Source organism: Anabrus simplex, chromosome 3 (genome assembly GCF_040414725.1).
Source record: "Anabrus simplex isolate iqAnaSimp1 chromosome 3, ASM4041472v1, whole genome shotgun sequence".
Taxonomy (NCBI): Eukaryota; Metazoa; Arthropoda; class Insecta; order Orthoptera; family Tettigoniidae; genus Anabrus; species Anabrus simplex.
Genome location: NC_090267.1, coordinates 104869321 through 104891666, shown reverse-complemented (window position 1 = coordinate 104891666; position 22346 = coordinate 104869321). Strand labels below are relative to the sequence as shown.

The 22346-nt window shown below is 39.8% G+C and overlaps 1 protein-coding gene across 1 annotated transcript in view; it reads left to right on the top strand.

Moving 5' to 3' along the window:
- The window catches only part of LOC136866041 (bridge-like lipid transfer protein family member 3B), a 458695-nt gene that overhangs the window by 412313 nt on the left and 24036 nt on the right, over positions 1-22346 (top strand). Inside the window, exon 17 of the mRNA XM_067142666.2 lies at positions 12651-12828. Within this exon, the coding sequence (XP_066998767.2) occupies positions 12651-12828 (178 nt within the window). The remainder of the gene's footprint in view (positions 1-12650; positions 12829-22346) is intronic.

Here is a 22346-nt window from a genome sequence, read left to right as displayed (position 1 = left end):
AGGTGTGCTAGGTACCAACTGATGAGCCCAGCCTAGCACACGGGGGCGAAACGCTGGCAACCAGGAATGAGTTTACTGGAAAATTTATAATGTCCAATAACGGACCATTTATGTTGGTATAAGACATATCTGTGTCGGTGCAACGTAAAGCAAGTAGGAAAAAAAAAAAATAGACGCTGGCTGTACGGTCTACTCATTATCATAACATGGTAACTGGCCAGAAGAGAAGCTTTTCAAAATATTCTGCCAAAATGTCTTTATTATTCAAAACAAATTCATTTTGTTTTTTAAAACATAAACTGTGTTGTTGGTATGTTGTTCAATAATTTGGAATGTTTCGTAGAAATTCTGAGATTTTTTTAAAAATCGCTTTCAATTTGGTTCAGTAAAAATTTTTAAGATTTTCTCTGGGTAGAGTGTATAATTTTTGCTGGTAGCTTTCCTTGTTTTCTGAAGTTTTCATAATCATCATCTTTGTAGAATATCTTTTTTTTCCATGATTGCACTCTTTCACTGTCTTGGTTTCTATGCTTTTTTTTTTCTCTTTTTCATTGGTACTTTTCCCTTGTCTGCCTCTGTTTTTAGTGCTAAGATTTTTCCAATCTGTTTTTGTAGATAGTTAAACTTATTCTGAAAGGCTTGTTTGTTGTCCAGTTATTTTTCTGGGCCAATCTTAAAAGTTTTAATATTTTGAGTTTTAAGTTTGTACATACTGAACCCTTTCTGGCCTTTGATACGAATCCGCAGTGAAAGCAAAGTTCAAGTATTCATGACAACAAATGTGACAACACCCAGGGCCTGTGCAGGATTCAAACACACATCTCCGCACCCTTGATCTCAACAATTGGATCTCCTGGGGTGGTTTGTCCAGTTCTATAAATTTATATCTAGCTTACAGGCTTAAGGGTGTGGAGGAAATTCAGGACGCATTATACTACGGCAAAATGAAATTCTTCCAATTGGAACAAACTAAATTTTAATGTCCTTGGCAAAATAAAATAAAATTTTAAGATAAAATAATATACAAGTCTTTGGGGACCATGCCACCGATTACATGTGATTAGGAACTACATAAATTAACAAAATAATATTAATTTCCCAGACAAGATGATCGTTAGTCTTTATTCAGATAAATGCATCCCGAATATATACATTAAATTACTGTAATTACGAATGCGTCAGCGAAACCTACATGACATTTCCCTCGACACAGGAAACCAAATTACAACTAAACAAGAAAAACAATTGAAATTAGTTGAGTGGTTAATCCCCCTCCCTTACAATTAATACACCAAGCAAAAAAAAAATGAAATGAAATTATAGACATAATAGAGTGGTCTCCTCCTCGCGACAGAGAAATATGAACCCAACATCATTCCATGAGTAAAGCCAGAATTTACTCGAAACAAACAATGTAATCACTTGTGTAAGCAATTTTTTTTTAAATACACAAAGAAACACAATTAAAAGAAAAAAAAATACACATTCAATCACTGGCTGTATGAATATATCTGTCCAGGTCAAAGGAACCCGAACGATTCCACGTTGGATGTGCCGGGATTCGAATTATGGGTCTTCTGATATCGTAGCGGGTCGCTGAAAGAAATACCCTATCTACTTTATTGCAAAGGGATCCTATCAGCTAAATTCATTCATTAATTACCTGGGCCTACGGCCGAACAATTTATTTGTATATGACACAAGCATAATGCATTTTACAACTCCTTGTGACAGAGAATACCATTCTGTTCCCGGGTCTGTCTTTACTGTACTATAGTCTCCCTCAGCCACATATTTCAGAGTGACAGCCAAAACAAATGGGTAGCCACACCCAACGGTCTAGCCCGCAAACAACTTCCTTCTTTAACATCCTTGTGTGAGCCTGAGCTTACACACTATTCTAAACTTCTTATTCTCTTGAAAACAAATCATCTGCTTTTAATTTCTCATATATAAAGCATATCAGTAGCCTTTGGTAAAACAGCACATCACCACTTTAAATCATTAGATAATTAACAGGGATTTTGTCACTATTTAATTCACACTGACACTGACTCAAGCCATATAGACCCGGGTTCGTGACCTGAGCACGTCGAAGAATAATAAAGAAACAGTGCTTTTAAACCTGATAATTAGTCACCTAAGAAACATTATACTTCTTTACAATGCAGGGGAATAGAAGAATTAACATAAAATGCTTCCTTACGGAAACCCCAATCTAAAATGGAGGTCGTCGATTCGAATCCCAGCGTTGTTCGTCGTACATCATACAGCATTTCTATATCAAAAAATAAATAAAACCTTATACTGTAAATCTACTACTGATTTGATATTTAAAGGGAAATGTATTGAGAGCATACCTACTTCTAGAGAAAATACATGCATTATTTATACTATATTTACACGTAGTAACTGTAGGCCTGCGATCAGGCCCCGATTTCAAGTAGTTAGCGCCCTGGGCAAACAATCTATACACGCAACCACCGCCCCATCTGCTCGTTTTTCTGTCCTTATGAAAAAATATTGTTTAAAAATTAAAGATTACAGTTTTCAAGATTATGAGTTTTGCAACAATATCAAAGGAAACGCTATGTAACTAACACTACTCGAGTTAGAATCATGAAACTTCGCACACTGATTTAAAATACATTGTTCTTAGCTATAAACATTAATCAGTTAATTCACATAAAATGTTTTTGAAAAAAATATTTTTCCATACAGAATACTTTCCCAGTTGACTGTGAATACAATAACGAATCTCTTAAAACAACGTCTCCATTCGGAAGAGTACTCTTATACATGTTTTGAGACAATGTACTTTTACCATCATTGTAAGTTAACAGAGATTTCGAAAAGTCCACCATTACGTTTTTGTTTTGAACGATGTTTAATAATATTCTCAACTAATGAATTTAACTTGACATTCCAAGTAGCAGGATCATCGATAGAATATGAATTAGGCACTTTAAGTAGTTCAAGTTCGTCACTCTGCCTTTTAGCAACGCGTTTTTTTCTTTGTATTCAGCACCACTTAACTTTTTACTCTTGGATAAATACTGAAAAACATGTAAGAATTGCACGAGACAATGAGTTGGTTAGGTGAGGTTGTCAGGTTGATGGTGAGCGGATGTACCGTACCTCGTAAACAATAATACGCACACGAACCGTCACTAGCCAATGACAGACAGGGCTGTCTAGACTAACAGGGTTGCAAAGCTACCAGTTACAACTGCCCACCCAGCACCCGCACGAGTTAAATAATACCTTACTTATTGCTTGCAGTTATTAATTATTCTTCATAAAATTTAAATAAATAGATTAAATTCCGGTTTTAAAGTTAGAATAGTTTAAATTGATTTATATAGGCTAATAAATGAATTGAAATAATTTGTGGAAAGTAATAATTTGTGGAAAGTAAAATTAATTTGAATGTAATGAATTTAAGACGTAATTCACGCAGGCCATAATTACTCGATCCGCCGGCCGCCGCCCCTCAAAAACTGGCGCCCTGGGCAAATGCCCAGTCCGCCCATTTGTAAATCGGGGCCTGCCTACGATATATATTCTACCATCTTAATCTTTAACCTAATGCACTCATAAGGTAAATTTTAAAAGCTTCTATCAAAAAATAATAAAAACTGTACAACTAACATGCTCCCAAAATGAATTATGCGATTACTATAACCCGATGGTGAAAGTGGATTAATTACACCGATTCCACCATGATTTCTAGCAAATCAAAAACATTAACTCGCTCAACAAGCTTCCTTTGCTATGCCCTGAAATATAATTTTCTTTTTAAAATATATCCTACTCTACTATTTACTTATTTACAACAACGCATTCATAATTACTAAAAATTGAATGCACTTAGCGGAATACATGTTGCCTTCCGTTCAAGCCTCGGGCGGATCCATGATGGGAGACTTTAGCCCTCCATATCAGTGATGATCATCACTGGTATCCCAAGGGTCCAGGGCTGGGTAGCTGTTTCTTGGAACATGGCTGAATTTCTCGTTCTGCACTGAAGACACTGTTACACCAACACAAAATATTATCCACTCAGGAACTTAATGTTACAATCACCCTTTATAGTGAGCTCAGGGCTACCGTCAGGCACAGAAGTTATGCCCTGTTATCTATAAAATTATCAACATCTGATTAAACAGTTATATAACTTATTCCGGATTTTATCGCTCTCAAACACATACATTTGTGTACTGTTTTCCGCATACGAGCTTATATCTGAACAATTTCTTTATATAAAGGAGCAGATTTCGGTAACGAGTGACGTGAAGTATGCTCCAAGACTAGTTCCAGACTGACTTGGGGTGCGCCTGCTGCTGGTCTATATAGCTGACCCTAGACTCCTCCCAGAGAGGATATCAATCTATTCCATTGATATCATGAATATTAGTAAGGCAGTGCGATTGAGAGGTAGCTAAACGCATTCCATGAATCTCGATTGTATGCGGAAGTTGATCCGTTCGTAAACTATCTCGCAATATCCATAGCATCATCCCTGCCTCTCAAGCAATTGCGAGACTCCCCGCGATAGGCCACGTGTTCAGTGTATCGCGTGGGATGCTTTCTTTATGTGATAGAGTCACTACTGCCTAATTTAAATTCCACGGGATATTTAGCATACCCCTTCCGGACAATCTCTCCACATATATCCAAAAATGCATGTGGTATCATTTGTTCTCCTAATCATACTATAATTTGAGGTGATAATTTAATCTCTCCTCACCATTTCGTCCCGTTAGGCTGGCTATTCACATAAAATTTCTCTGCGGAATGTGGGCTATCCGCGATTTTCACCCCCACTGTATTATCACGTGGTACGGGATCAAGGCCTACCCTCTTCTATTCTCGTCACACAGATATCTCCAATCGCATTCGTCCCCTGGCTCTCAATCCTCACGCGTTTTCCCCTCTCAGATCCGCGCGTGCCAAATACAGGACATGCTTAATAAAATTTTGAATATATGTGCCTGGATCACTAATTCATGGCTCTGATATGGCACAATACATACATCATTATAGACCGTTATGCCTTTCAGTGTTCATCTGCAAGCCTCTGTGAATTTACTAAATGTCACCACAATCCTCTGTTTGCAACTATTGCTGTGGCCTCATTTAGTTCTATACCCCTTATCTTTAAATTGTTAGCAACTGAGTCTAACCATCATCATTCTGGTCTCCCTCTACTTCTCTTACCCACCATAACAGAGTCCATTATTCTCCTAGGTAGCCTATCCTCCTCCATTCGCCTCACATGACCCCACCACCGAAGCCAGTTAATGCGTACAGCTCCATCCATCGAGATCATTCCTAACGTAGCTGTTATCTCCTCATTCCAAGTACCCTCCTGCCATTGTTCCCACCTGTTTGTAACAATCATTCTCGCTACTTTCACGTCTGTTACTTCTAACTTATGAATAAGATATCCTGAGTCCATCCAGCTTTCGCTCCCGTAAAGCAAAGTTGGTCTGAAAACAGACCGATGTAAAGATAGTTTGGTCCGGGAGCTGCCTTCTGTATTACAGAATACTCCTGATCGTAACTGTGAGCTCACTGCATTAGCTTTACCACACCTTGATTCAATCTCACTTACAATATTACCATCCTAGGAGAACACACATCTTAACTTCTTGAAATTATCTACTTGTTCCAGCTTTGTATTCCCAATCTGACATTGTTTTCTTGGATTTCTTACCTACTGACATCAATTTAGTCTTCAAAAGGCTAATTTTCATACCATACTCATTGCACCTATTTTAAGTTCCAAGATATTAGACTGCAGGCTTTTGGCACAATCTGCCATTAAAACCAAGTCGTCAGCATAGGTCAGACTGCTTACTACATTTCCACCTAACTGAATCCCTCCCTGCCATTTTATACCTTTCAGCAGATGATCCATGTAAACAACGAACAGTAAGGGTGAAAGATTACAGCCTTGTCTAACCCCTGTAAGTACCCTGAACCAAGAACTCATTCTACCATCAATTCTCACTGCAGCCCAATTGTCAACATAAATGCCTCTGAATGATTTTAATAATCTACCCTTAATCCTATTGTCCCCCAGTATGGTGAACATCTTTTCCCTTGGTACCGTGTCATATGGTTTCTCTAGATCTACGAAACATAAACACAACTGTCTCTTCCTCTTGTAGCATTTTTCATTTACTGGCACAGACTGAAAATCTGATCCTGACGGCCCCTCTGTGGTCTGAAATTACACTGGTTTTCATCCAACTTCTTCTCAACCACTGACCGCACCCTCCCTTCCAAGATGCCAGTGAATACTTTGCCTGATACACTAATCAATGAGATACCTCGATAGTTGTTGCAATCCTTCCTGTTCCCTTACTTGTAGATAAGTGCAATTACTGCTTTTGTCCAATCTGAGGGTACCTTACCAACACTCCATGCTCATCTTACTGTTGTATGAAGACATTTCATCCCTGTCTTCCCACTATACTTCACCATTTCAGGTCTAATTTCATCTATTCCTGCTGATTTATGACAATGAAGTTTATTTACCATCCTTTCCACTTCAAGCGTAATTTCACCAACATTATTTTCCTCCTCTCCACGAGCTCCGTTGTTCGCGGCACCACCATGATGATTTTCTTTTATGTTGAGAAGATTTTCAAAATATTCCCTCCACCTGTCCAGTAATTCCTTGGGATCTATTATGAGTTCACCTGAATTACCCAAAACATTGTTCATTTCCATTTTCCCTCCGTTCCTAAGATTCTTTATTACTGTCGAGAAAGGTTTCTATGCTGCATGACCTTCCCTTTCCAGACTATTGCCAAAATCTTCCCAGGACTTCTTTTTGGCAACAACTATTTGTTTCATTCTGTTTCTTTCATCATTGTACATTTCCCTGTCTGCATCAGCCCTTGTTTGGAGCTATTTCTGATAAGCCTTCTTTTTACGTTTACAGGCTGCTCTCACTTCATCATTTCACCAAGATGTTTGCTTTTTACCATCTCTACACACAGTTGTTCCTAGGCATTCCCTTGCTGTTGCTGCTACAGCATCCCTATATGTCACCCATTCTCTTTCTGTATCTTGAACCTGCTTACTGTCCACTGTTCAGAATTTCTTACTAATTAAATCCATGTACTTCTGTCTAATTTCCTTGTCCTGGAGATTTTCTACCCTTATTCATTTGCAGACAGATTTCACTTTCTTTATGCTAGGCCGACAGATACTTAGGTCACTATGGATCAGATAGTGGTCTGTTTCATCAAAAATCCCCCAAAAACCTATATACATTCCTAACAGACTTCCTGAATTCAAAGTTCGTTAAGATATAGTCTGTTATGGATCTGGTACCCCTGGCCTCCCATGTATAGCAGTGAATAGCCTTATGCTTGAAGAATGTGTTCGTAACTGCTTAACCCATACTAGCACAAAAGTCCAGAAAATGCTTCCCATTCTCATTAGCTTCCATATCTTACTCACATTTACCAATCACCCTTTCTTATCCTTCAGTTCTATTTCAAACTCTCGCATTGAAATTGCCCATTAGCACTATCCTATCCTTGCTGTTCACCCTGACCATGATGTCACTCAATGCTTCATAAAACTTGTCAGTTTTAACCTCAACTGCACCCTCACATAGTGAATACACTGAGACCATTCTCGTCCTGATTCCTCCAACTGCCAAATCTACCCACATCATTCGCTCGTTTACGTGCCTAACCGAAACTATGTTGCGTGCAATAGTATTCCTGATGAACAGCCCTACCCCAGACTCTGCCCTTCCCTTTTTAACACCCGTCAAGTACACTTTATAATCCTTGTTATCTCCCCTTACCCGAGTATCACTTACTCCTAGCACAAGCAGATGCATCCTCTTTGCTGACCCAGCCAGTTCTACCTTCTTTCTTCTAGAAGCCCCATTAATATTGATAGCTCCCCATCGAATTCCATTTTGTTCGCCAAGTTGTTTCCAAGGAGTACCTCACCTGTCAAATGGGAGTGGGACTCCGTTACTCCCATAGGTCCGAGACTTGCTTAAAATGTTCTGAACATGGTAAATTCATGAAGCAGGATGCTACCCTACTTACACATAGTCCAAGTGAGGATCTCTCCTCTTAACGGGTTAAGGACAACCGGTGGATTATATAGCCATAGCCGCCTGAGCACAAGGAAGTCCATGACTCGGAATATGTCCGAGATGCCCACTCCCATTCCGTAGCAACTGGTATCCCGACCCTCAGGACTACTTACTAGGCCACTCAGCAATTGCCCATAGTTCACGAACTAGGACGTGACTACAGTAACCAACACCATGAACCATTTGTAATTTTGCTTTATGGAAAAAATTTTGCTTACTGTCAAGTAATAATCTGTTCCAATATTTTCTCTCTTTTACTTTGGATATTTTTTTTTTTCTTTTTTCTTTTTACAAGCAAATGAACCACTAAGAATCACGCTACAACTTCATTTCTTTCTCTTTGTGCGGAATTTTCTCTGTGTCCAATACTCCTTCATGCGTTCGCTGGCCTGTTTCCGTTGTTCATCTTTCCAGGCTCTTCCTGTCTTCCTAGTTCTTCCTGTGGCTTGAATACCTTCCAAATTCTTCAGTGTTCCTAAACGCATTCCTTTCTAACAGCTGGTCTTCCAAGATGCTTAACCTTTCCATATCCTTCTTCGTTTCCTTAATTCATGCTGTAGTGGTTTTTTTCTCCAGAAGTAATCAAATATCTGTTTGGTAAGTCTGTTTGCATTCATTCTGTATAGATATCCAAGAAACGCCAGCCTTCTTTTCTTCGTGGTCTCTGAGATTCTTTCCACCTTCTGGTAAACTTCTTTGTTGCTCCAAAGTTTCCATCCACTTTCAGTTTGGATAGCTCCCATAATTTTTCTGAGGATTCTTCTTTCCAGGACCTCTAGCTTCTCCAGCTTATAGTTAATGGACAGGCATTCACTGGCATACAGGCATTCTGTTTTGACCACGGTGTTGTAATGTTTTAATTCGGAATTCCAGGATAAGCACTTCTTATTGTAGATTTTTTTTTTGTCAAGCCGTATGCTCTCTCTCTCTCTGTTTTTGTAACCGATCTTCCACTGCAGCTTTTTCTAGTCCATTCTCCTGTATCGTCTCACCAAAGGTACTTGAACTTCTTGACCCTTTCTATCCGTCCTGTCTCTGTTTCCAGGCATTTTGGTCCATCTTTGATGTTCGTCATGAATTTGGTCTTTTCTTCTGAGATTCTCAGTCTTGTTTGGCTGGCGATTTTTTCCAAGAGGTTAATCTGGATGGTTGTGACCTCTGGACTTTCTGATAGTATAGCAAAGTCGTCAGCAGAAGCCAAACCGGGCGAGTTGGCCATGCGTGTAGAGGCGCGCGGCTGTGAGCTTGCATCCGGGAGATAGTAGGTTCGAATCCCACTATCGGCAGCCCTGAAAATGGTTTTCCGTGGTTTCCCATTTTCACACCAGGCAAATGCTGGGGCTGTACCTTTATTAAGGCCACGGCTGCTTCCTTCCAACTCCTAGGCTTTTCCCTTCCCATCGTCGCCATAAGACCTATCTGTGTCGGTGCAACGTAAAGCCCCTAGCAAAAAAAAAAAAAGCAGAAGCCAAGCAATTGACTTTAATCCCTCCTAGACACATCGGGATTAGACCTTGATGTTCAAGTCCTGAGTTCCATATTCTCAGTATCTTTCCTAGGACACAGTTGGTAGGTTCGAACTCCACTGTCGGCAGCCCTGAAGATGGTTTTCCGTTGTTTCCCATTTTCACACCAGGCAAATGCCGGGGCTGTACCTTAATTAAGGCCACGGCCGCTTCCTTCCCATCCTAGCCCTTTCCTGTCCCATCGTCGCCATGAGACCTATCTGTGTCGGTGCGACGTGAAGCAAATAGCAAAAAAAAAATAAAAAAGGACACAGTTGAATAAGAGTGGGGATATTCCATCCCCTTGCCTCATGCCTGTCTTGATTTCAAATGATTGTGAGAGATGCCCGATGAATTTTACCTTGGAGGTTGTGCCTGTTAGGGTCTCTTTGATTATATTTGCCGGTTTGGTTTTGACTTCAAATTCCCTAATGAGCTTATCCAAAGTCTCTCTGTCCACCAAATCGAAGGCTTTTTTTGAAGTCTATAAACAACACCACAATTTTCTTACCACTCAACATTCTGTGGCAGAATATTGACTTCAGGTTGAATATTTGTTCGATACAGGAGCAGCCTTTCCTAAACCCTGCTTGGTATTCCCCTAGTTGTTGGTCCATATTTGCTTCTATTCTATTTAGAACCAGTTTTGAGAGGATTTTATACGCGATTGGGTGGAGGGACACACCCCTATAGTTGTTGACATCCTGCTTGTCCCCTTGTTTTTATGCAGCGGATGGATAAGTGCTGTTTCCTATTCTTCTGGGATTGTCTCCTTCTCCCAGATTTCCTTGGTGAAGATCATCTAAGATTTCCAGTTCTGCCCATTTCAACATTTCTGCCGTTATTGAGTCCTCTCCACTTGTCCTGTTGTTTTTGAAGTTTTCAAGAGCTTGCTTGACTTCTTCCTTTGTTGGTGGTTCGTCATCTTCTGAGTTCTCTGGTATGTCTGGAAATTCTAGTTTGGAGGTTGGGGAAGAACAATTCAAGTGTGTGGAAGTATCTGGCTAATATCTCACAGTTTTCTTGGTTGTTCTGTCCGATTTTACCCTGTTCGTTTCTGAAGCTCAAACTTGGCACTTGGTATCCTTTGAGTTTTCTCTTGAAGGTCTGATAAGTCTCTGGAATTGTTCTTGACAAAGTCAGTCTGGATCTCTTCCAGTTGAGCTCTTTCAAATGATCGTTTAGTTCTTCGAAATATCCTGGATGTTTCTTTCCTCTGTTGCCTGAATTGTTCCATATGTTCCTTTCCTCTGGAGCATTTCCATTTTCTCCATTTCTCGGACCTCTCCTGAGAGCTTCCCCACACTCTTCATATCACCATATTTCTCTTTCCCTACTAGCCTGTCCGAGTGTTTTCTTTGCGGCTTCATTGATTCCCGTGCGTAGTTCTTGCCAGTTCCCCTTTCTGCTGGTCCAGATTTTGTCCCTGAAGTTTCTAATGATGCCTTCAGTGATGTTCATTTTGTTTGTGATGTATCTCATTATTTTAGGTGGGTCTCTCTTTTGTCCTATTGGGAGAAAACAGTTTTTAACTTTGGAGAGATAGTGGTCTGAATCAAATTCACCGTTCCTAATCACTTTGACATTCATCACCTCCTTTGAGTTCTTCCTTGTTATCGCTACGTGATCCAATTGGAATTCCCCTAATTCGGGATTCGAAGATACCCATGTCTTTGATTTTCTCGGGAGTTTCTTGAAGTGTGTTGACATAAGTTTCAACTGAAAAGCTTTGCAGAGTCCAATGAGCCTTTCCCCTTTTGGTTTGTCCTCTTATGTGCTGGATATTCCCCTACGACGTCTCTGTACTTTCGTTCCTTCCCAGTCTGTGCGTTGAAGTCTCCCAGCAGGATTTTTACGTTGCTCTTGGGTTTCTGGGTGATTTCAGTTTCCAGAAGATCCCAGAAGTCATCAACTTTCTGTGGGTTCTTTTTGTCTTCGTTAATCAGGGCGTGACAGTTGATGAGAGTGTACCTCTTATTCTTGCATTTATTAGTTAGTAGAGACAATCTTTCAGATTTTGATGTGATGTCTATGACATTGTTTACTACCTTCTTGTTTATGTAGAAGCAGGTTCCAAGCGGAGGCATGTTGGTGGTTGTTCTAATTGCTGGATTACCTTTGAATATTCTGTATTTGTTGATGTCTATGAGTTTTCTTCCAGGAATCTTGTCTCTTGTACAGCTAGGATCTGGATTTGATTTTTTTCCAAAAGCTTTTCTAGTTCTTTTCGTTTTCCAACTCTGGTGAGTTGACGTTTATTGTTCCAATGAAATAGTTCTTCTTGAATTTGAGTTTGGAAGGTGATTCAAGACGCTCCAACTTGTCTTTCTCGCAGATGTTGGGACTCCCCAGAACCCTAGGTCCCGTTGCATTGCATATTGCAATGGTGGATTTCTCTGCCGAGCTGTCACCTGGGGTAGTGCTTTCTTTCAGCGACGTTTCCATCTTGCGAATGAAGTTGTGGTTTGTGAAGTAAGGAATTAGCTTCCAAAGTAAGATCGGATTTTTAGTCCGAAATGATTATTTTTTCGTGGTTTACTCCATTAGGTTCTTCCGCTCTTATTGCCGTTGCGAGTTAAGATTCCTCTTCCACCTTCGAGACCGTTGACCGAGCAACTTGCAGCCGCTGCTAACATGGGATACTAACGCTGCTGATAAATAGTGTACTCATACTATTTCCTGAGAACTGGGCTGCCTCTTCCGCAATCTCCACCGTTCCGAAGTTCAACTTCTCCGCTGTAGATTCCGTTGAGGTCTTCACTCGTAACCCTGAGCTGGGACCCTTACCAGATGATACACACCGGGTCAGTGTGCTCTGGGACTCGCATAGGCAGGTGCGCTTCTCCCTAGGTAGGGCTGCCTCCGAAGAGGGTCCCTACCTGCTACCTGGATTATTATTATTATTATTATTATTATTATTATTATTATTATTATTATTATTATTATTATTATTGCTGTTGTTGTTATTATTAAATATAGATTAAGATCATCATACTTTTATGATACAGATATCTCTGGTAAACATCAAGGTCCACTTGAATGAGGACCGGCCATCTGCCAACATCACATCTCCTGGCCCAGTACCTGTGCATGTACAATTGTCAAGACTTAGTGTGCGTCGGGAGAAAGATGGTGTCTTCCATCTCGAACCGCTGCCTGCTGCTACTGTGCCTGGACCGTTATCAAGTGAGTTCATGCCAATCAGAACTAAAAATACTTGTATGTATGTATGTGTGTGTGTATGTATGTGTGTGTGTATGTATGTATGTATGTATGTATGTATGTATGTATGTATGTATGTATGTATGTATGTTCAACCCCTGTGCCCTATTTCTTTATGGGGTTGGGTATGAAGTGAGATGAATCTTTGTTAATTATTTTAACCATAATGGTCAATTATTTTAAGTCCGAATTGATTTGCAATTAATTATATGTATTATTATTATTATTATTATTATTATTATTATTATTATTATTATTATTATTATTATTATTATTATTATTATATAAGGGGCTTTGTTGCAAATACCATTTAAGTCATTATTTACACTTTTTTGTTTTTGTATTAAAAATTCTTCTTAGAATTACTAGTTTGTGTCCCAGTATAAAACTGCAAAAAAATAATTTTAATTCATGGCCAGTTTACATTGGAAACACACGAGCATGTCATTCCAACAAGAATTTTTAACACAAAAACAAGTAAGTGTTAAAAATTACTTAAGTGGTGTTTGCAAGAGCTCCTCATATGTTTTTTAATGTTTTTCTTAAATCATTTAACCAGGAACAGTTCAACAATCATTATAAATGGATGAATTACCATCCACAGTGTCATATGTCTTCACTTCATGTGAACACTGCGGATAAGTTTTTAATTGAATCCAGGCTTTTGGCATGCAATCTAGCAATCAGAAATTGTATACCACCACCTCTCCTACCCTGCTGGCCAACATTCTGATGGATGGTAACATTTTTTTGACCAATGGGATTCAAACCGACTAACCACTGTGTCAGACCATAATAGTGTTTATGAAGTCCCTCATTATGATAGGAAGATTCGCGTTTGGTGTGCTGTTAGTGCAAGACGAATAAACTTGGGCCTATGTTTTTTTGAGACAACAGTAAATGCCGAGAGGTACCAAGATGACATTTTGACACCGTTCTTCCATCATTTAAAGGAAGACGAAAAATCCTGTACGTGGTTTCAATTTCTAATCACTAGATTGCATGCCATAAACCTATGGACATTAAGCCTTGAGCATACCCCTTAGTGCTATTCGACATGAGTAGGCTCAGTGCTATTCGACATGAGTAGGCTGTGTGCCAGCATTGGGTTTCAACTTCTCCATTCTGCATCAACCATTACAATAAATTAAAGGAAAAATTAAAATTAAATTATGTAACATCATTAAATATCATTCGGTAGAAGAAAATATTCCATCCAGTGTAATTACCACTAATTGATTCTTCCTCAATTTCGTTGTTGGTTGATGCTTCACAAGCTTACACTGATATGCTGCATTATCCATCACAATGGCACAGGGCCCTGTATTTCTTAATCCTGCGATTAATTGTGTTTCCTCCCACATCTGAAACTTTTCACTATTCATAGCTCTATGAAATCTTAATTTCTCTTCAAATAATATTAAATCAGCACATGCAAGAATTTTGAGTTTCAGTATGAAGTTACTTATTTTAAAAATGTATTCTTCAGAAATATGAGATCACTTCTTCAGGGATATTATTAGACAAAAATGGTGATTTCTGTTGAACAGCTGAAAGAGATGTCTGATTTTAAGTGAAAGCGTCTTCAATGCAGCAAAGCCAGCTGATGATGAAGTCATTGTGTTACTAAATTAAGCTACCCTATCCTTAAATTTGTTATGAATGTACCTCCAATAATATATCTAGATTAGAAGTCCATGATCATTTATTTTAATGATACTACTGTAAACACTTATTTTAATACCTTAGAGAAAAATGTACTTGCTACAAACCACCCTGCAAAGGATTCCTTGCTAAAACATTACAAAACTTTGAGAAACTGAACCAATATCAGGCACTAAAAAATAAGAAGCTTAAAAAGTAATTGTCTGACAGCCAGCAATCATACACTGACTCAGGTGGAGATTGTCGAATACAGAAGAAACTTAATAAATAGGCCTACAAGTAACGTACTGTAACCGGTATCCAGTAATATTACTTGAAAATACACCGGAGAAGTTTAAAGTGAAGTACCTCTCTAAAGTCTTTGGCCTAATGTGAATACCTACAGGCTTTTGAAATGACCATGAGACCCCTTAACAGTGGAAAAGGCAAAGTCAAAATCCACTGATAGAACCCAGTGAAATGTTCAGTTATAATGACACTTCCTATATCATGCTAGTCAGTTTTAGCTCAGAATAACAAGAAAATGAGGTAAAATATACTAAAAACATACCAGGTACAAGGCCATTTTTCATTCCAGCAATGAACAATAATTAGTCTTCCTCCCTCAAATAGGTTGAGGAATCACTCCTTGAAATCATGTCCAGATTTCTGTGGTTTATTCCACGAGTATGTGGGTGACCCTGAAAGAGAAATACACGTTTGAGCCAAAGACATCTATTGAAGATAAAATATTCTACAATTTTGAATATAAAATCTCATAAATGGTTCATGGTGTGGGTTACTGTAGTCACATCCTAGTTTGTGAACCATGGGCAATTGGCTGAGAGGCCTAGTAAGTGGTGCTGAGAGTCAGGACACCAGTTGCTATGGAATGGAAGTGGGCATCTCAAACATATTCAGAGTCATGGCCCAGCTTGTGTTCAGGCGGCTGGGACTATACAATCCACCATAGCCCCTAACCCGTTAAGAGGAGAGATTCTCACTTGGACTGTGTGTCAGTAGGGTAGCATCTTGCTTCACAGAATTTTCACCGAGTATGCTCAGAATGTTTTAAGCAAGCCTCAGACCTATGGAAGTAACAGAGTCCCACTCCCATTTGACAGGCAAGGAACTTCTTGAAAACAACTTGGCGAACAAAATGGAATTTGATGAGGAGCTATCAATATCAATGGGTCTTATGGAAGAAAGAAAGTAGAATTGGCTGAGTCAGCAAAGAGGATGCATCTGGATGTGCAAGGAGTTAATGATATTCAGGTAAGGAGAGATAACGAGGAAGAGGTAAGAAATTATAAAGTGATCTCTATGGGTGTTAAAAAGGGAAGGGCAGAGTGTGGGGTTGGGCTGTTCATCAGGAATACCATTGCACACAATATAGTTTATGTTAGGCACATAAATGAGCAAATGACATGGTAGATTTGGCAGTTGGAGGAATTAGGATGAGAATTGTCTCGGTATATTCACTTTGTGAGGGTACAGATGAGGATGAAGTTGGCAAGTTTTATGAAGCATTGAGTGACATCGTGGTCAGGGTCAACAGCAAGGATAGAATAGTGCTAATGGGTGATTTCAATGCGAGAGTTGGAAATAGAGCTGAAGGATATGAGAAGGTGATGGGTCAATATGGGGAATATATGGAAGCTAATAGGAATGGGAAGCATTTGCTGGACTTCAGTTCTAGTATGGGTTTATAGCAGTTACATATTCATTCTTCAAGCATAAGGCTATTCGCTGCAATACATGGGAGGGTCAGGGCACCAAATCCATAACAGACTATATTTGTAACCAACTTTAAATTCAGGAAATCTGTTAGGAATGTTCGGTCTGGGGGATTTTGCTATGATACACACCACTATCTGATCTGTAGCGAACTAAGTACCTCTAGACCTAGGATAGAGAAAGTGAAATCTGTCTGCGGATGAATAAGGGTAAAAAATCTCCAGGACGAGGAAAGTAGGCAATGGACAGTAAACAGGTTCAGGATATAGAAAGAGAATGGATGGCATACAGGGATGCTGTTGTAGAAACAACAAGGGAATGCCCAGGAACAACTGTGTGTAAAGATGGGAAAAAGTGAACAACTTGGTGGAATGATAAAAGTGAGAGCAACTTGTAAACGCAAAAAGAATGCTTATCAGAAATGGCTCCAAACAAGGGCTGATGCAGACAGGGAATTGTACATAGATGGAATAAACAGAGTGAAACAAAATAGTTGTTGAGTCCAAAAATATGTCATGGGAAGCTTTTGGTAATAACCTGGAAAGGCTAGGTCAAGCAGTAGGGAAACCTTTCTGGACAGTAATAAAGAATCTTGGAAGGGATGGGAAAAAAGAAATCAAGGTGTAGTAAAGCTAGTGCAGTTAGCTCGCAGTTGCGATCAACAGTATTCTGTAAAAAGGAAGTCAGCTCCTGGACGAAATCTTTACTTCGGTCTATTTTTAGACCATCTTTGCTATACGGGAGCGAAAGCTGGGTGGACTCAGGACATCTAATTCATAATTTAGAAGTAACAGACATGAAAGTAGCGAGAATGATTGCTGATACAAATAGGTGGGAACAGTTGCAGGAAGGTACTCGGAATGAGGAGATAAAGGCTAATTTAGGAATGAACTTGATGGATGAAGCTGTACGCATAAACCTACTGCGGTGGTGGGGTCATGAGAGCCAAATGGAGGAGGATAGGTTACCTAGGAGAATAATGGACTCCATTATGGAGGGTAAGAGGACTAGAGGGAGACCAAGATGATGATGGTTGACTCAGTTTCTGACGTTTTAAAGATAAGAGGTATATAACTAAACGAGGCCACAGAACTAGTCACAAATAGAGGATTGTGGCGGTGTTTAGTAGATTCGCAGAGGCCTGCAGACTGAATGCTGAAAGGTAAAACAGTCTATAATGAAGATGATGTATGTATGTATGTATCTCATATATTCACCATTCATAAAAATTCAAGTCTCATCCAAGAAAACAACAGGTTTTGGGTTCTTACTGTCCTTATTTTGCATGTATTCCCTCAAGAAACAGGATCTTAAAACAAATGTCTTAATTTGCTCTAACATATGCAAAAAAAATATGCATGTGCATAAAAAATCGCAAGTCCTTCAAAATACTTCGTAATGATGTTTCTGACCCTTTGTAGAAGTATCATAATTTGCATTCATATGGTCCAAAACCTTTTTTACAGTTACTCCTGTGGAAAGAGAAATCGGTGTTACAAGGGGCTCAAAAAAGCTGAATATCGATAAACGCACAAAACATTTCTGGGAGGTTATTTCACCTGCGTGCCATTTTCCATGAATAATGTTGCAATACATTCATTGTAAAGTTAGGTACCTTTATGTAATTTATTGTAAATAAACCTTCCTATAGCTTCCTTAGAAAGATTGTTGATTCCAGACACAGGACGCTCACGTTTTGATGTTTTCCTGGTGTGCTGTAATAATATACACAAGCAAATACATACACATATGCTGTAAGTCAATAAGAATACAGAAAGGATAAGTCTGCAAACCCTACCAAGTCAAGACAAGGTTAGGTTAGGTTGATAACAAAATTTCGTTCCATTTCAACTGATTCTCATTATGGCAGAAACTTATCCTAGAAACAAGATTAAAATAAACTCTTACCCCATTAATGCTGCAACTCTTGTCATAAGTTGCGTGTCGTCTTCCCTTTTCAATTCCTCTTAGCAATGTATCTAGGACTAGAGGTAGGCCAAGACGATGATGGTTGGGCTCAGTTCCTGACGTTAATTTTGGTAGAGGAGGTAATGTTGCTTTTCTGTTCGGAGGAGTTCTTATAGTTGCCTCTTAGACATCCTACTTAAATTCTGTACATAAGAATTGGACAAAATAAGACCGTATTAAGAAAATGCTGTGTTCTCATGTCAAACCAACTATGTTATTGAATGCTTATATCCGACATGCCACAATTCTATTTACCTAGTATTATCCAAGTAGATTTACAATCCTACAGAAAAAGAAAATATGTCTAACATATACAGGCCTAGGTGTAGGTCCCTTTTTCAGCTCTCAGTCTCTTTTCTCGGCAAATTAAGGCCCTGGTCAGTTCTTTCCCACTCCTAGGCCTTTTCTATCCCATCATGGCCATAAGATCTATCTGTGTCGGTGCGACATAAAGCAAAGTGTAAAAAAATTGTCTTTTCCGGGGGTTAGTCTCTCATAGTCTTCTTTTTTTAAAATTTTAGAATCTTTTTTTCTAGCTTTCTTCTCTCAGGCCTAATATCTATCACGTCAAGTAAAGTTCTCACATTCCACGTTCTGGTTTTCAGTGTGTGATTCTTCTCTGCTTTTGATTTCTGACCGTATGAGGGGTGACTCAGCCGGACATAAGATGTGACTTCCGATGTTTATCCCAACGTTTCTAGAGCCTTCATGTGTGTTTGACAGCAGTAATCCTAAACAGGCTTGCCCAAACACAGATGCAGGACCACATTCCTGAGCAGTCACAGGATCTTGGGGAAACTACCATCGCACTTCTGCTGCCAAAACGTGCAGGTCCAAACTAGGGCCTTCCAGTTCCATCTTAACCTAGCCCCACCATCCTTATCCCATCACCAATGGACTTTGGAAATAATAAGTAACATTTGGAAGAAGTGCCACTGGCATGGATTTGTTTAGGGTATCTCAGCTTGCCAGGAAGTGACCCACACACTGTGATCTCAGAACCATATCCTGTGGCACATATGGAACGAGACATGCAGACTCAAACACCAAGACTGCAGCAAACTGCCGCAGACTTAAAGTACTCCTGAGGTGCGCCTTTACAACCAGTTCATCCGGCATGACATCTTCCACGTTGATGACCGTTGGGAACCATGAGAGTAATGGATTCCTCCTCCACTCATTTTGCCATTGGGCCAAAAAACTTGTAATGGGTTCCAGTGACATTTCTTGCACTGAGGGGACAATCAGTACCCTCAGAGTCCCATCCACTCAAAGTCATTGGCCCCTTCAAGGAGTCAAGTTATTTAGCAACACCCAACACTTGGCGTTGAGTCGCTGGCTGTACGGACTTATTCCGTTACCATAGTGGAATATCCAGCCAGATGTGTATGTATTTATGTATCATTATTATTATTATTATTATTATTATTATTATTATTATTATTATTATTATTATTATTATTATTATTATTATTATTATTATTGCTTTCACGGCCCATACTTATAGACATGATACTGTATAGGCTTTTGGGCTTATGCCGTGTCAAGAAAAAAAGGCGAAATTCTTTATGTTTCGCAGAAAACTGTGCTGTGTGTCATTGGAAGAAAATCTCGACTGTCCACGAGAAAGACTTCTGAAACAATGACTTTTTAAATTTAGACATTATAATAGAAGTGCAAATGGTAAATTCATTTGCCACCAGATGGCTCCATGGACGTGGCACAGTGCTAGCATTTCAAGCAGAAGCTGACCGAACCATCAGAATCAGTCTAAGAGGTTCACATAACATGTGTACATAACATATGACACTGACAAGTGTATGACATTGACACAAGCCTGGAACGAAATATCTGGTGATGAGGAACGTACGAATTTAGAAAACACAGAGACAAAATAACAGTGAAGGGACAGGGAAGGGATCTACCTACATAAATTCTTAATGGCTGGCAACCAGGTATTACTTAATTGATAGCCAGTGTCCCCATTGAAATTGTTAGGATTTCTATGTATTTCCACAGCTTCCCGTATAGTCCAGGACCTGTAGTGTCTAGTGTGGGTAAGAGCTCGAGCATCTTGGAACATGACATCATGATCTAACAATAGAGCGTACTCAGCCATTACTGATTTGTCTGGCTGGTTGAGACGAATATTACGTTCATGTTCCTTAATACGGGTACCAGTGGACCGGCATGTTTGTCCAATGTATAGCTTACCGCTAGTACAGGGCATTTCATATACCCCAGGATGTAAAAATGGGGACAATTTTTCCTTGGTTTTACTCAGACTGTGAGCAATTTTAGGGGCGGTGCCAAACACGGTTTTTATATTGTGTTTGCGGAGGACCTTGGCAATTTGATCTGTGGTGTTGTGAATGTAAGGCAAGTAGGGAATTCCCTTCACTTCTTCGTTCTGTGAGCTTTGCTTGGTCGTTTCTCTGTGATGCAGGGCTCTATGAATCTGCAAATCGCTGTAACCATTACCCTTGAACACGACTTTGAGCGTGTCCATTTCCACCTGGATATTTGATGGCTCACAATTCGTCTCACCGTCTTAGCGAGTGTCATGAGAATGCCTTTAATTTTGTGCTGGATGGTGGTGGGAATCTATCTGCATGAAGATAGCGATTTGTGTGGATAGGCTTACGATAGATGGTATGTCCTAAGGAGCCGTCCGGTTTCTTTCTTACTAGAACATCCAAGAAAGGAAGGCATCCGTCCGACTCCATCTCCATAGTGAATTTTATTGAAGGATGTTGCTGATTTAGGTGGTTTAAAAATAGATGTTCTCAGGACCTTCTGTCCAGACTGCAAATGCATCATCAACATACCTCCACCATATCATAGGTTTGACGGGCGCCGAAGCAATAGCTACCTCTTCAAAATGCTCCATAAAGAAATTAGCCACTATGGGCAAAAATGGACTACCCATAGCCACTCCATCCGTCTGTTTGTAAAAATTCCAGCCCCACAAGAAATAGCTGGAAATCATGCAGTGGTAAAATAGCTCAGTAATGTCCTCAGGGAACAGGTGTTCAATGAGAGATATGACCGAGACAATCGGCACTTTAGTCAACAAGGACTTCACAACGAAACTCACCAAAAGTGCATTAGGGTGAAGGGTTATGCATTAGGTTGAATAAGGGAATAAACCTTTCTAACATGGAGGTCGTGTAGAATTGAATGAATAGCTGGTGCAGGGATGTGGAGGGACTCTTCTACCTGCCGATATGTAAACCGCCTCTCTTGCTGCAACATTTTCCTCACAGCTTCAATGTTTTTCTCAGTCACTGATTCAGACGGTCACCCAGAACGAGGATCATCTTCAACCCCAAACTTTCCCCTCTGGAAATCTTTGTACCAGCAGAAAATTTTTGTTCGATGTGGAGAGTCTTTCCCCAGCACAGGAGTCATTTCGTCCAGGTACTGGTCAACAGTTAATCCACGAGCAAAATTGTAGCGGATAATTGCGCGATATTCACCTTTAGACCACACTGACATCTTAACTTGCTTTCCATCCCACTGCTTGGTAACAACTGGTGTGAAGGTCTCACCTTGCTGTCTTCTAGACAGGTTTTCACCCCTCTTTCCATCCCTCACGAGAACAGGGGTGTCCAGCCAACCGTTTTTGCGTATTGCAAAACTTTCCTAGTGCCCTTTGTAGAGCCCTGCATCCCAGAGAAACGACCAAGCAAAGCTCACAGAAGGAAGAAGTGAAGGGAACTGCCTACTTGCCTTACATTCACAACACCACAGATCAAATTGCCAAGGTCCTCCGCAAACACAATATAAAAACCGTGTTTGGCACCGCCCCTAAAATTGCTCACAGTCTGAGTAAAAACCAAGGAAAAATTGTCCCCATTTTTACATCCTGGGGTATATGAAATGCCCTGTACTTGTGGTAAGCTATACATTGGACAAACTTGCCAGTCCATTGGTACCCGTATCAAGGAACATGAACGTAATATTCGTCTCAACCAGCCAGACAAATCGATAATGGCTGAGTACGCTCTATTGTTAGATCATGATGTCATGTTCCAAGATGCTCGAGCTCTTACCCACACTAGACACTAAAGGTCCAGGACTATACGGGAAGCTATGGAAATACGTAGAATCCTAACAATTTCAATGGGGAC